This window comes from Panthera onca, chromosome B1 (genome assembly GCF_046562875.1).
Source record: "Panthera onca isolate mPanOnc1 chromosome B1, mPanOnc1 haplotype 2, whole genome shotgun sequence".
NCBI classification, from domain to species: Eukaryota; Metazoa; Chordata; class Mammalia; order Carnivora; family Felidae; genus Panthera; species Panthera onca.
Genome location: NC_138342.1, coordinates 124,653,730 through 124,669,208, shown reverse-complemented (window position 1 = coordinate 124,669,208; position 15,479 = coordinate 124,653,730). Strand labels below are relative to the sequence as shown.

Below are 15,479 nucleotides of genomic sequence, written 5' to 3'. Positions count from 1 at the left end.
ATTATATGTTCATTTTTATTTGAGGAAGTTCTCCAGAAATATTTAGGAGAAATTAATAACAGTGTTCATTTTAATGACTAATTCTACTTTTAATTACTAATTATAATAAACGGTGCTCGCTTCAGCAGCACATATACTAATTATAATAAACAATAATAAGCAATAGATTTTTTTGTTTCAAGTATAACAAATTCTACTTTTTGAGATGTTGACATGTAAATAATTCAAGTAAGTCATAAAGAAAATAAGCAGTGATTATCAAGTTATTTATGATTAAATGGATATACTGAGATGCAAAATGAATTTGCTTTAGAGAAACTATCATATCAAAAGTGCTTTTTATGTACATTTTATTTGGATTCATAAAAATGCCTCATTAAATTTGTATATGTTTATCTCTAAAATATATTTCTAATTTTTCCAGACATAAGAACTGAATAGTTTGAAAACTGTTCATCTGTGATATGCCACCTGTCCTATTTACATTTTTAACAGTTGAGTATTTGTTAACTGATCTCATAGACAGCTACATATTTTGCTGTTTCCAGATGGATGAGATAGAATACCATGCATAACTTTACATTTATCTTCTTTGAATGTCACCTTATTTACATATCAATTAAAATAATATCTGTATTAAGATGGATAATGAAAGTTATCAAATTTACATGATGTAACTGCAGTTTGCTAAATTTCCAGTAGATGCCCCCAGAGACCAGTCAACTCATTGGAAATCCTTTAAATTTAAAAAGAGCCTTTTTCATATTGAAACATTTTTTTTCTTGTTATATTTTGAAGTACATGGAAAATAATTAAATGTCCTAAAAGTTCCAACTCTCCCATGGTTATTACATAAAAATATATATGAATGATTTTAGTCTATTTCTTAATTAGCGTTAGTTCTCAATCACTCTTACTACTATGACTAACAATTGTTAAAAACCTAAATTAGTGTAAAATTAAGAAAATACTTTCAGTTGTCATTGTAATTTTATATGCTTTTAAGTCATTTTAAATATAATTGATATTTTTTCATTCTAACTTCTCTCTTTACCTATATTTATATGGCTAGGGGAATGGCATATCTTTGTTTTAGCTTTTCGGGAAAATTTTATTCTTTTCACAAAAAAACTATAAAACACACCCAAATTATATGGTTTTTATCAGTGTGAGTATGTCAAAAAATACATATTTCCTCCATTCAAACTATATGTAATGTCTACCTACACTGAAAAGTATGGGTAAGAATAGTGACTCACTTTATTCCGTGGAAATTATATTAACTGAAGCTATTTAAGTATTAATTTAAGAGTCAGTGTAATTATCCCGTAGGTGATTCCAATAACATTTATTCCTACAATACGAATGTAAGACTGTTATAACTGACACATAGATAACCCACTAGTGACTTATAAATATTAACTTAATGGAATAAAAGTATTATCCTGACTTTTGATTAGATATTACACATCTTCTAGGTTTATCTTTGTCAGATTAAATAAAATTTTTATGATCTTGTTTTAAATTATGATTTTTTTTATTAAACTGGTTTTGAAATATTTTACAGAATATGAAACTTCACCTTGATACAGTATTTGAGTTTGTCCTATGAAAAAAATATGTTAAATATATTAGTCATATATTTGAGTAGTTGATAATTCGTTTTGATTTTGAAAGCCCATCTGATAACTAATATAAATACCTATGGGTTAAGAGAAATAAAAGAAGTTGTCATATGTATTCATTCCATTTATTCATGTTGTTCAGATTTGTAGAAGTATGTGCTTTTTATCCTTTTATATGTTTGTCCTCAGTGTTTTTCTTTTATTAGACTTCATATATCCTTGAGTGACAATCATATCTATTTAATTTGCTTTGCATGGGTGCTACTGTCTACTTACTCACTTTAAGGAAGGGGATTCTGTGGGAGGGTCACATAATGACACTAATCTCTTTTCCTAGTCCAGCAGAAACATGGATTAACAAGGACAAAGGCAATGGCTTTCATATTTGAGGGTTACATTATAATTGTCCAATAATGACAAATTCCTAAACAATCAATGCAAATAAACAAAAAACAATGTGTAGAGGAAGAAAAGGAGAAGAAAACCCAACAAATTTAAAGCAATAAGAGAGAGTGTGGTAAAGTGCAAAAATATAGAATTCATACTCAGAAACCTGGATGTGAATTCCAGTTCTGCCCCTTATTAGTTTGTATGGCTTTGTCACTTATATGGCAAATCACATCCTCACCGAAGACAGTTTCTTTATCTGTGAAAATGGAAGTATTACTTTGTAGAGTTACTGTGTGTTAGAAATTGTGTCTACAGTGTCTAACACATTGTAGGTAGTCTATAAAATAGTAGCTGCTCAGAATGTTTTAAAGCAGAATTTTAAAATGATAGAATATCTCCATGGCTGTTTAACAGAAAGCTCTCCATCTCTCAGCTTCTCCACACATTCAGCTATGAAGTTCTGTCAAAGTGTTCAGTTTTACTTTCTGTAAATTTACAGATTTTTTTTTAATCTTAGGATCTTTTAGGGCAATTTTTACGTACGTTCAAAATGCACAGTATCTCTTTTGAAGAATGGCTTTAAATTGTAATAAGTCCATATTAAATGGATGGCCACTTAATTCCGTTCCTAAATTCATTCTTCTCCAGCTGCATCCCTCAGTCCGGTGCAACCTTAGGTGTCTGCAGTGGTAGATACCTTCTTATAGAGTCCAGTGAAAGTCACGACTTCTGCTACTGTGAGTGGCATATTCTCTGTCAGGGAAACTCTTCTCAAACTCCATAATATCAAATCTCTACGTAAATTTTACCAGAATTCTCAATTTCCCCCCAGCATAGTGACTTTTTAGGTCAAAGAGATATTTCTTCTTCTGATTCTTGCAAAGAATATATTTTAATTTAGACTAATACTTGTTCTAATATGCAGATGAAACCAAAGACTGATAACATTGTGTCCAAATGAATAACAAAATAATGAACTGGAATTGTTTATATTTCTATTTGTGTTTAGAAAAATTTTCTTTCCATAGGGGTGCCTGGGTGGCGCAGTCGGTTAAGCGTCCGACTTCAGCCAGGTCACGATCTCACGGTCCGTGAGTTCGAGCCCCGCGTCAGGCTCTGGGCTGATGGCTCAGAGCCTGGAGCCTGTTTCTGATTCTGTGTCTCCCTCTCTCTCTGTCCCTCCCCCGTTCATGCTCTGTCTCTCTCTGTCCCAAAAATAAATAAACGTTGAAAAAAAAAAAAAAAAAGAAAAATTTTCTTTCCATAAGGCAAGTCAACTTTATGATTCTGTTATGAAATATGAAACCTGAGAAGTCCAAATATCATAGTGAAATTGACATACGTTTTTTTCAGGTAGTCAGTTCATTTTAATAAAAGAAAATTATTTTGGTTAAAAGAAATAATTTGCAAGGCACCTGGGTGGCTCATTCAGTTAAGCATCCAACTCTCATGGTTCCTGAGTTTGAGCCCTGCATCGGGCTTCACGCTGATAGCAGGGAGCCTGCTTGGGATTCTCTGTCTCCCTCTCCCTCTGCCCCTTGCTTGCACTCTCTCTCAAAAATAAATAAATTTTAAAAAAAGAAAGAATTTGCATTAACTATGAAGATTTAAATAGGAACTAATTTAGTAAATCACTAACTGCTCGTTCTTGCTCTCAAATTAATAATGAAGCTTTAACAATGACTTAGGTGTACAGATGCATGTATATGCGCACATGAATTTGTATATAAATAGAAATGATAATCAGCATAGTTATATATACATTTTAAAATACATCTCTATTTGAAATCTCTCTTGCAAAGAATGGTCTTTTAAAAAAAGTTACCAGAGGGGCGCCTGGGTGTCTCAGTCAGTTGAGTGTCTGACTTTGGCTCAGGTCATGATCTCACCGTTCATGGGTTCAAGCCCCACATTGAGCTCTGTGCTGACAGCTCAGAGCCTGGAGCCTGCTTCAGATTCTGTGTCTCCCTCTCTCTTTGCCCTTCCCCTGCTCGTGCTCTGTCTCTCTTTCTCAAAAATAAAAAAACGTTAAAAAAAAGTAGCAGAAATTTAAAAAAATTGTTATCAGTTATATATCATGGATGTTTTGAGGCTGAAAATATGTCTTGGAAACAATTTTAGTATAGCCTCTTCTGAATCCATTCATGTTCTTTGGTCACAGGCAACAGAAACTGATTCTGACTAAATAAAGTAGAAACAATTTTATTGGAAGGATATTAGGTAACAAGCTGAATTTAGGTAGAGCCCAGCTCATATGAAAAGGACAAGACCTGAGAGGATCTTGGTAGAGAGAACTACTTGAGACTCTTGTCAGGATATCAAGTTGACTGAGCTCCAGAAGCCTTCTAACCGTTTGTGTTTTTCTTGCCCCAAGATTCAGAATTATGGGAGAGAAACTGGTTTGCTTAGTTTGGGTCACTGATCCACCCCTTGGTTAGAGAGTCTTTACAATCAAGTCCCACCAAGATGACACACAGTGTGAGAATGGTCATTTTCAAAAGTGTTTGGAGTGCTGCCACCTGTGGAAATGGAACTAGGTGTTGGGTGACCAAAGCCAACCAAAACACCCTCACCTTCCAGGTGAAGGAAACAAGGCCTGCAGAGTGATTTTCTGCGTTTTTGTCCCAGTTGAGATTAGAATGTGCATAGCCTCCTGGCTTGTGTTTATTTTTATTGTTTAAAGTCAATATTCTATTTTTTATTTATTTACAACTTTCTTCTCTTCCAAGGCATAACCATCAAAGATGACAGCGCTTGTTTGAAGCAAGGTTAGATTTTTAGCCCCTCAGATCTCGTCCTCAGATCTCCTATATTCCCCCACAACCTGTCTCCATTTGGAGGTACTACTTGGATATCCTTTCAGCCTTCTTCTCACTTAAGTTATCTGAATCCAATCTCATTATCTTTCCCCAAACCTGTTCATCCTTTTGTGTTCTCTTCTTTAGCAAATAACCAATTACCTATTGCCCAGCCTCAAAACCTGGTGTCCTCCTAGGTCTTCCTTTTCCTCCTCCCCCAACACCCCCTCAGTCACCAAGGAATTGATATTTTTATCTCCTAAATATGTGTTGAACCCACCTACTTCTATCCATTCCCCCTGCCTTTCCTTTGGTCCAGCCCCTGTGACCTCTCCTTTCCAAGACCACCAGATTCTTCCATCTCTTTGCCCTGCTCCCAGTTCTACCCTCCTCCTGGCCATTCTCTTGGATCAGGTGCAAATTTCAGAGTCACAAGCTCGAAGATGCTAAATTGAAAGCCTTTATTTTTTTTATAACAATTTTAATTCCTGGCCGCGAGCCTTGATCTTCCCTAGTGTAAAAATCCAGTCTTGTTCTTCTCAGGTAATGTGAGTCCAATTCAGTGATTTCTCAGGTTATTCAAGATTCTGACACCTCTTCCCCCACCCTGTTTTCTCATATAGAAACAACATAGTGCTGGAGCAGGGTAGAGAGGAGGAGAGTTGCCAGATTTAGCAAATAATAATATAGGATATATACTTCAATTTGAGTTTCAAAAAAATTAGTATAAATATGTCCTATGCAATGTTTGGAGCATACTAATACTAAAAAAATATTCATTGTTTATCTGATATTCAAATTTAACTGGGCATCCTGCCCAGTTTCATCTGGCAACTCCAGGGCTGGGGATTTGTCAGTATTTACTTTCAGATCTTAATCTAAGACCTTACTATAGACACTGAATATCCTTCTCTAGTATCTGTTTCTTCATTCTTCTTTACCAACAAAACTACAGTTTTGCTTGGGAGAGCAATGTATCTAAGAACAAGCAGAATTTTAGTTTTTCCAGTCTCCTTGCAGCAAGGGGTGGCCATGGTGAATGGGACCAAAGTAAGAATTTACTAGCAGTTACAGGAATGCTTTTGGTTTTCCCAGTAATAGGGAAAGACATATCTGGTGCCACCCATCTCCCCATTCTTTTTGCCTTGAAGATGGACACAATATCTGAAGCTATAACAACCATCCAGTGACCAGCAGGGGACAAGCATGAGGGAAAGAATAAGATAATCCCAGGTGCATTGACCTTGCCAGGCCACTGAACCAAGGCCATCAGATGCCTACTTTTAGGCATCTTTTGCTGAGAGAAATGGAAATCTCTAGTTTTAAAGGTACTATGAAACAAGTTCTCTTGCTTGTAGTTGAATGCATTCCAAACCTATGGGGTTGTATACATGTGTCCATCTCTCATGCATTCAATCCATCCTTTTCTGTCAGATTTGGAAACATGCTGACCTGACTCCTTTGATAGCTCCCTAAGGCTTCTTATTCTCAGCGTTATAGTTGTGTCCTCCTTCAGCCCCCAGTGGGCAGCCATACAAGAACATTTTAGCACACATTCCCTCGTTGTGGCCAGTGACATTGTGACAGATACACCAGCCCTCTATTTCCATTAACTGTTGTGTCATACATGGAGCCCACTAGATGACTATGGCATTTCACCCATACCATTCAGGAGCTATGGGAAATTATAGTGGCTGGTTCTGAGAAATCCAATACAGTGACTTTTGGTATACCTTGTGTGGGGCAGGTAGAAGGAAGGGAGAGAGAGGACATGGCCTTTGCAGCATTTCACTGCTCCTTCTTCATACTATCTTCCTTTGTCTTGACAAGAGGGCAGAAACAAACAAAAATCTGTTACTTCTTTTCTCTTCCCTATGTTATACTTTTTTGGTCTCCTACAACATGGGGGCCTTTGACCTTGTGGCCTAGGAATGTGGCTTCCTTATTCTCTTTATGATGAGTCCTATTAAACAGGTGCTGTGTATCTATCTGGATGCCAGAGCGGGGAGGATAACAGCTCAGCTGGAACACTCCTTCCGGGTGATTTTTCTAAACTGTAATCTCATGTAGTCATTTCTCTAACTGGGACCCTTCAATGGCTCTAACTCACTCCTCGCTTGGAGTCCACACTTCTTACCATGGCTTTGAGGTCCTGTCTTTTCTTTAAAAGCTACTCTCTCACCACTCCTCTCTTCACCTTTCTTTATACCTAAGTTATACCTTACTTATACTTAGTAAGAAATTCTTGGTGGATGGCATATGGGCTGTTTTTTTCTTTTTGCTTTTGTTTTTTTAATTCTTTAGATGAATCTACTGCATATCCAGGAGTTGAGAACCAGTAGTGCAGGACTTTACATGTATCTGAGCATCTTCACATACATAATCTTTTTTTTTTTTTTACAAGTGGGGGAGGGGCAGAGAGAGAGGGAGACACAGAATCTGTAGCAGGCTCCAGGCTCTGAGCTGTCAGCACAGAGCCTGACACGGAGCTTGAACTCACAAACCGCGAGATCATGACCTGAGCCAAAGTCAGACGGTCCACCAGCTGAGCCACACAGGCACCCCTACATAATTTAATTTTGTTCTTAGAAGAATCCTGTGATATAGGTACGGCATAGATTGATACACACATTTTACAAACAAGATGAAATGAGGTACACGGAGCGGTAGAACTGGGCCCAACCTTGAGTAATCTGACTAATTCGAGGCTGTCTCCACTCCACCCTGAAATTTTTATTACTAGTAATATCACATTGTGTCAGTTGTTCTAAATATTTAACTGGCTCCTAATTTTTAAAAAATGTAATGTAATATAATCAGTAGCTATATGATTTGGCCTCTGATTGCTCATTAAGTGGAATAAAAGCTGCCACACAGCTGTTGTCCCATAACTCTGTTTATTTCCTGTATCACACTTTTCATCATCTGAAATGATTTATTATTTCCTATATACTTGTTGGTTGTGTTCTCCCACTAGAGTACAAACTTCACAAGGAGATTGAACCCATTTGGTCTAGAACAGTGCCTTCTACCTAGAAAATTTAATAGCTATCTGTTAAATAAATTGAGTATTCATTTGTCACTTTATCTCCTTGTATATGATTTATCACTAAATTAGAAGTGAATTATTAATCTAAAAAATCATTAACTTAATCCTAACTGAAAATATTTTTAAATGTATTTATTAATAGATTTTAATAAACATTTTCTAACCAAACATCCAAGCATGAGTGAATGAACGAATGAAGGAACTTCCATAACTTATAATGAAGCCACATAATATAGAGTGCCTTTTTGACATTAAATGGCATATTTAATTTTTGCTTGGCATGTTGAATTTTTTGTTTTGTTTTACTGGGAGGCTAGTATATCAAGTACTTTTGGATCTTGCAATTGCTACAGTCTGCATGTGTTCCCCCAAATTCATATGTTGAAATCCTAACTCCCAAAGGTGATGGTGTTAGTAATTGAGGTCTTTGGGAGGTGCTTAGGTCATGAAGGCTCTGCCCTCATGAATGGGATTAGTGCCTTATTAAAAAAAAAAAAAGAAAGAAAGAAAAAGTCTCCAGAGAGATCCCTAACCCTTCCACTATGTAAGGACACAGTGAGAAGGCACCAACCATGAACAAGGAAGAGGGCCCTCACCAGGAGGCAACCATGCTGGTGACTTGATCTTGAAATTCCAGCCTCTAGAACTGTGAGCAATATATTTCTGTTGTTTATAAGCTACTCAGTCACTAGTATTTTGTTCTAGCAGCCAGCATGGACTGACATCAGTCAACTAGTTTATTTGTCCCTATCAAACAGAGCTCAGCTCTGGAACTGCTATATTTATAATGTAATTTTATTAAAATTACTACATTTGGGTAGCTCCTGGCATCTTTCATTAAACTGAAGTTGTTCAATTATAAGCGTGTGAGGCAAAGACAGTTTTCAGCTTTCACTGAGGGGGAAAAAAAAAGGCAGCACAATTCAACCTTTAATCTTTAGAGACGAAAAACACTGCATGGATTTAAAGGATTAAAATCACGTTCTGAGTGTTGGGTTTCTTCTTCCCAGTTACCGGAACTCGTACAAGAAGAACATCTGTGTGGACATGCTGCGAGACGGTTATCACAAGTCCTTTACTGAGCTCTTCGCCCTGATGGAGAAGTGGGATGCCCTGCAGGAGGCTGCAAGAGTTAGGTCCCTTTTCTGGTTGCAGAGTCCCCTGGAGGAGCAGCCTGATAAGCTGGGTCACTTCTACCACCACCTGACCAGGGCTGAGGCGGCTGAACGGAAAGGTGAGTGGAGGGACTGTGGGCAGCAGTACTGTGGGCAGCAGTGCTGCAGGAGCTGGAGCAGTGAGCCCGAGGGAGGATTGCAGAGTGTTTCATGTCTGAATTGAGACCATTAAGACACCTTAGCACAGTGCATTCTAGACATCTAAGCATCTTTATGGAATACATGATAGGGGAACGCTGAATCACAAGCTGCCCAGACACAGGGGCATCCTGCTGATGTCATTTCAAGCAGGAAAGACAATGCATGCATCGCACCTAATAACACCGCCACAATGTTCCAATGTATTAAAATCTTTTGTATCATGAATTACAAATATTTCCATGGTTTTTAAAATATATAATCTGAATAGAGACTTTTACTAAGAGTTTCATTCTTTCAAAGAGTATTATAACTTGAAAATTTGTATTGATTTTCTATTATCTATATAATAGAATTTGAAGATCTTACCAACAAGTCCTACAGATTTCAATCTGAGAATTTTTATTAGTGAATAGTAGGAAGATATGAAAAGCCTGCAATTCACAATTATAAATAAAATTGTTAATTTTATATTTTCCATCACATCATTTGTAGTAAATTCCTTTTCTTGTATCTGAAAATTTTCCCAAAAGTCAATGTTTCATCTAGTGAATAAAATATTTTGATCTCCACTGTAATTATACTCATATTGTTGTCATGAGCCTTTCCTAGTTACATATTAGGAATTGGTCATTTTATATAATCAAAGAAAGGAAATCCTAGATCCTAGAAGTCAGCATATAAATTTGGTGATCTAAATTATTTTTTTCTTCAACTTCTTGTGGGAAAATAGCATAGGCTGAAAGAGAGAAGCTCAGGCCCCAACAATGCCTATATTTTACTTCAGGCCTTTTTATGAGAAAATACAGTATTAGAGGGACACCTGGGTGGCTCAGTCAGTTAAGCATCTGTCTTCAGCTCAGGTCATAATCTCAAAGTTCATGAATTTGAGTCCTGCATTGGGCTCTGTGCTAACAGTTCAGAGCCTGGAGCCTGCTTTGGATTCTGTGTTTCCCTGTTTCTATGCCCCTCCCCAGCTCCTGCTCTGTCTCTGTCTCTATCTCTGTCCCTCTCTCTCTCTCTCTCTCTCTCTCAAAAATAAACATTGAAAAAATTCTTTAAAGAAAGTTGAGTATTACACAACTTTCCACAACTGTACCAATGACAGTGGGGAAAATTAATGGGGGCATGGTAACAGTATTAGAGGGATAGCAGAAGTCTTTCAACCTCTACAGTGGAGTTAATACATGTTTCCTATCAGGTTGTGACCTGACTTACCAATATGAGATACACGAAAATTTTAACAAGTGAATGTGTGTGTGTGTGTGTGCGTGTGAATGTGCATGTGTGTGCGTGTGAATGTGTGTGTGTGTTTGTATGTGTGTGTGAGTACAGGAGGCAGATATTGGTATTCTGAAAAATACTTAGCTGCAGGATTAACTTTTTAATTTTTTTTTAAGTTTCTTTGAGAGTGAGTGCAAGCAGGGGAGGAGCAGAGAGAGAGAGAGAATCTTAAACAGGCTCTGCATTGTCAGTGCAAAGCCCTTTGCAGGGCTGGAACCCACAAACCATGAGATCATGACCTGAGCCAAAATCAAGAGCCAGATATTTAACTGACTGAGCCACTCAGATGCCCCACAGGATTCACTTTAAAAATAGAATCCTCTGGTGAATTTTAAAATATGACATCTAATTTCTCAAGAAATTAACTATTATAAATAAAAAATGCTTTGTAAAAAACTTACATTCTCGTTTCAGCTCCAAATTCTGAAGTGATATTTGCACTGAAAATAGAATTGAGCAAGATAAAAATTTCCCATTAGTCGTTTTTTCAAGTTGAATTCATCACATTCGTTAAGTGTTTTAAATAGAGGCTTTCATCTGAGTAGCATAAATATGAGCCCCATACATCACTTGTTATAAAAAAGTGTCATAATTATGAGAAACTTGTCATAAAGCATTTTGTAATTATAAAGAAACTAAAATGCTAAGTAGTCTATTTTAATGTAGAAAACATTAATTTACAATTTTTTATTAAATAAAAGTAAACATTTAAAGAAAACTGTTTCTTGGGGTGCCTGGGTGGCTCAGTTGGTTGAGCATCTGGCTCTTGATTTAGGCTCAGGTCAGGATCTCACCTTTCGTGGGTTCAAGCCCCAGAGCCAACTCTGCACTGACAGTATGGAGCATGCTTGGGATTCTCTCTCTTTCCCTCTATCTCTCCCCACACCCTCAAAGTAAATAAATAAACCTAAAAAAAAAAAACAAAAAACTTTCTCCAATCCCAAAAATTAACAAAGTCCAAACTTTATAGTAATCAATACCTTATACACATGATATTAGTAAAGAAAAGAAATATTTTCTTTACTGGTTGGTTTTATCATATATTCATAGCAACTAAGCTGTATTTGTTAAAGAAATAAAATTACCTCTTGCTCAGGTTATCTTGTTCAAAAATGCAGTGGCTTTTGCCTGGTTGAAATATAGAAAATTAAGATTATAGCAAAGAATATTGTTGGAAATACCTCAGTTGAAGGTGTTGTGAATATTTGTATACTTTAAAAAAATTGTGTTAATTACTTTCATCTTTACTATATAAGCTTTATCGAGGAAAAAATGTGATACAAGTTAAGAACATCCCAGAAAATGGGAAAGGGGATATACTCATTCACTCTTATTAATTTGAATTAATCTTAAATCTTAAAACATGCACACATGCAAACACACACACACTTAATCTAGAATGTAAAAATTTGTTAATGGTGTCTCAGGATTCCATCTTATATGGTCATAAGACATATATGGAATCTGAAACAATTATCCTGAAGTAGCATTATCTCTGAGCATTCTCATTGCTTCTCATTGGAAAGACTATCACTCTAGGGCCACAATGAAGTTCATTTAATCAAAGCTATAGCACTAATAATAGTCATCTTGGGCCAGTTCTGTCTCTTGAGACTTACAGAACAGGAACCTAGAGTTATTTAAATTATTCTGCAAAACACCACTTGCTGGTTTATAGCAAAAAGTGTTTAAAGTAAGCTAGTCATTTCTTTTTGGATTATTTTCCATTTGTTAAAGTGTTTTTATTTTTTGTCCCTAATAACATTTCTTATATTACCCATTATTGTAAATCATCTCTGTACCATCTATAATGTTATGATTAGGGCCTTGTGCCCCATGGGGCTGGAGAAGAGATGGCAATAATGGTAATGGGCAACTGAATCAATAGATAATTCAAACATTACTTACACTTGACTTTAAATTATTGTTAAGGGTTAAGCAGCAATTTTTTTCTAATAACTTTTATTTAAGATACCCAAATATGTTCTATACAAGCAGAGTCCGACAGGATGTTTACAGGTTTTATGTAAAGCAAAACAAAAATAATTATCTGATGAAATAAGTTTGAGAAACACTGGATGAATTAACGTTGACATTAAGGAGGCTGATTTATTGCAGGACTTACCAGAGCCTTTAATATGCTGATGTATACCGTGTGGTTCACTAAAAGAGGGAAATTAGCAACTGTATTTTCCACATTTATTTCATCATGGAATCTCCTTCTTAGATAGCACAGTGAATACTTGTCTAAATAATAAACCAACAGTAAAAATGTTTTTCATGTTATAAATGTCTACTGACAATTCAAATAAGCAGTCTACAAGCAAGGAGATAGGCTGCTTAGAATGTAAAGGGTACAGCCCATATATTTGGATTGTCCAAAGACTCAAAACTTGAATATATCCCTTTATACTTAATACTATGAAAAATATTGCATTTTTAATAGAAGAATAGTTTAACTGACAGTGATCTTTATTTTTTTTTTAATTTTTTAAATGTTTATTTTTGAGAGACACACACACACACAGAGTATGAGTGGGCGAGGGGCAGAGAGAGAGAGGGAGACACAGAATCAGAAGCAGGATCCAGGCTCTGAGCTGTCAACACAGAGCCTGATGCACACTGGAACTTACCAACCTCAAGATCAGACCTGAGCTAAAGCTGGCCACTTAAAATGACTGAGCCACCCAGAGGCCCCTGACAAGTGTCTTTAAATATGGAATCTTGATAGCTTATATAACTCATTCTAAAAAGAAAAAAGAAAAAAAAAAAGTATGAAATTTTGGAAATGTTTTTCTATTGAGGTGTGATTACTGAAAAACAAATTATTTTGGGATCATTTTTTTTTCATGAAAGCTCTTTATAGAACTTTTTAAAAATGGAAGATATGGAACGCTTTATAGACTTTATAAAATAACTCTTTAATCACTAAAGATGACAAAGAATATAAAATATTATAGGTGCCCCCTGGGTGGCTCAGTCGGTTGGTTAAGCGGCTGACTTCGGCCCAGGTCATGATCTCACGGTCGGTGAGTTCCAGACCCTGGTCGGGGTCTGTGCTGACAGCTCAGAGCCTGGAGCCTGACTTGGATTCTGTGTACCCCCCGCCCCTCCCCCACTTGTGCTCTGTCTTGCTCTGTCTCTCAAAAATAAATAAATGTTAAATAAATAAATAAATAAATAAATAAATAAAATATTATAAAACAGACTTTAGTGCTTTGTTCACATTAGGTAGAAGGTTCACAATGCAAAGACAAAACATAAGAGAAGTCAGTTCTGCGATGAGAGTTTTTGTTTTTGTTTTTTAATTTATTTATTTATTTTGAGAGAGAGAGGGCAATAGAGCACGCAAGGGAGGGCAGAGAGAGGGAGAGAAAATCCCAAGCAGGCTCTGTGCTGTTTTCAACGAAAAGGGTATTTCAATTTCTAATATATTCTTTTAGTTTTTTTATTATTTTTTAATGTTTTAATTTTTTAATGTTTATTTTGGAGAGAGAGAGACAGAGTTTGGGGGGGGGGGTCACAGAGAGAGAGGGAGACACAGAAACCAAAGCAGGCTCCAGGCTCTGAGCTGTCAGCACAGAGCAGACAGCAGCCTCAACCCCACAGACCGGGAGATCATGATCTGAGCCGAAATCCCACACCTGACCGGTAGAGCCACCCAGGCACCCCTATTTTTTTATTTTGAAGAGAGAGAGGGCGTGAGTGAGTGAGGAGCAGAGAGAGAGGGAGAGAAAGAGAATCCCACGCAGGCTCCACACTTTCAGTGCTGAGCTCACCCAGGCAGGGCCTGAGTTAAGGATGTGGGGCTGGAACTCACCAACAGTGAGATCATGACCCGGCCGCTGAGGTTGGATGCTTAACTTCCTGGGCTACGCAGGTGCCCCTTTCTAACATCTTCTAAGTTTTCAAAAAGGTTTTTGTTGTATTTTTGGAGTACACATCTTCGATGTAACTATTTTAGTGGTTAAAATACATGAACTTAAGTTTGCATTTCCATTTTTAAAATAGCTAATCATGCTTTTAAGGAAAAATAAAAAATAAATGTCACTAACTTGGTTTAACATTTGAAGGGGCAAGCCGTGAGACATTTTTCTAATGCAGTTTATGTTTTTGTTTGAAGAATACTTTGAAGATGTCTATAACAACTTGTATGCACTGGCCTGTTACTTCAGTAATTCTGAAGACAAATGGGTAAGGAACCACTTCTATGAACGATGTTTTAAGATAGCTCAACGGATCAAAATTGACGGTGGGAAGAAAGAAGCTGAGGCGCATGCGCACATGGGACTTCTCTTCGAGGAAGAGGGTGAGTGGTCATTTGTCAGGCTGTCCTGGGTGCTTTGGAGGATTCAGAGTCCAGGCAACCAGATAGCACGTGGGGATTGAGAAAAAGACCTGAGGCGTTAGTAGAAGCATGTAAGTTATTGAGATTAGAAAACAAAAATGTGTGACTTATGGATTCACCTTAAGTATTCCTTGCAGTCATACTCCACCCAAGCGCTCAGGCTAGGGTTCCCAGCAGCAGCAGCACGGAGAAAAAGCATCCTCCCGTATCCATCCACATATATCCGTCAGTGCCACTTGCTGTATGGTTTTGAATTTCTTACCATTCTTAAGTCCTCTATTCATTTTAACTTGATTTCTCCTGTATGAAAATGGGAATAAAGGAAGGCGTGCTTCGTGATTTTCCTAATGCCACACGTCCCCTACAAAGGGGACCAAAAAAATACCTCTATAATTTAGATATTGCCCCATTGTGATTTTATAACAACTTCTGAAGGAAAAGTCCTTTAAAAGTAACTTCATACTTAATGATGTTATCTTAAGACAAGACTGAAACAACAACAAAAATCATCTAAACATATTTTGTATGATGGCTTACTAAAGGATGCAAATAGAAATTTAAGAATTAAAATTATGGAGAGGACCAGGAAGATGGCGGCGTAGGAGAACGCTGGGCTCACCGCGCGTCCTGCTGATCACTTAGATTCCACCTACACCTGCCTAAAGAACCCAG

The 15,479-nt window shown here is 36.9% G+C and overlaps 1 protein-coding gene across 9 annotated transcripts in view; it reads left to right on the top strand.

Moving 5' to 3' along the window:
* TTC29 (tetratricopeptide repeat domain 29) overlaps nucleotides 1-15,479 on the top strand; it is a 669,793-nt gene that overhangs the window by 459,416 nt on the left and 194,898 nt on the right. For 8 of the 9 annotated variants that reach the window (XM_060654018.3, XM_060654019.3, XM_060654020.3 and 5 more), the window contains 2 exons: nucleotides 8,873-9,096; nucleotides 14,583-14,768. In XM_060654018.3, coding sequence (XP_060510001.1) covers nucleotides 8,873-9,096; nucleotides 14,583-14,768 — 410 coding nt within the window. Of the gene's footprint in view, nucleotides 1-424; nucleotides 495-8,872; nucleotides 9,097-14,582; nucleotides 14,769-15,479 lie in introns of all 9 variants that reach the window. The other variant, XM_081795572.1, reaches the window with a different exon arrangement.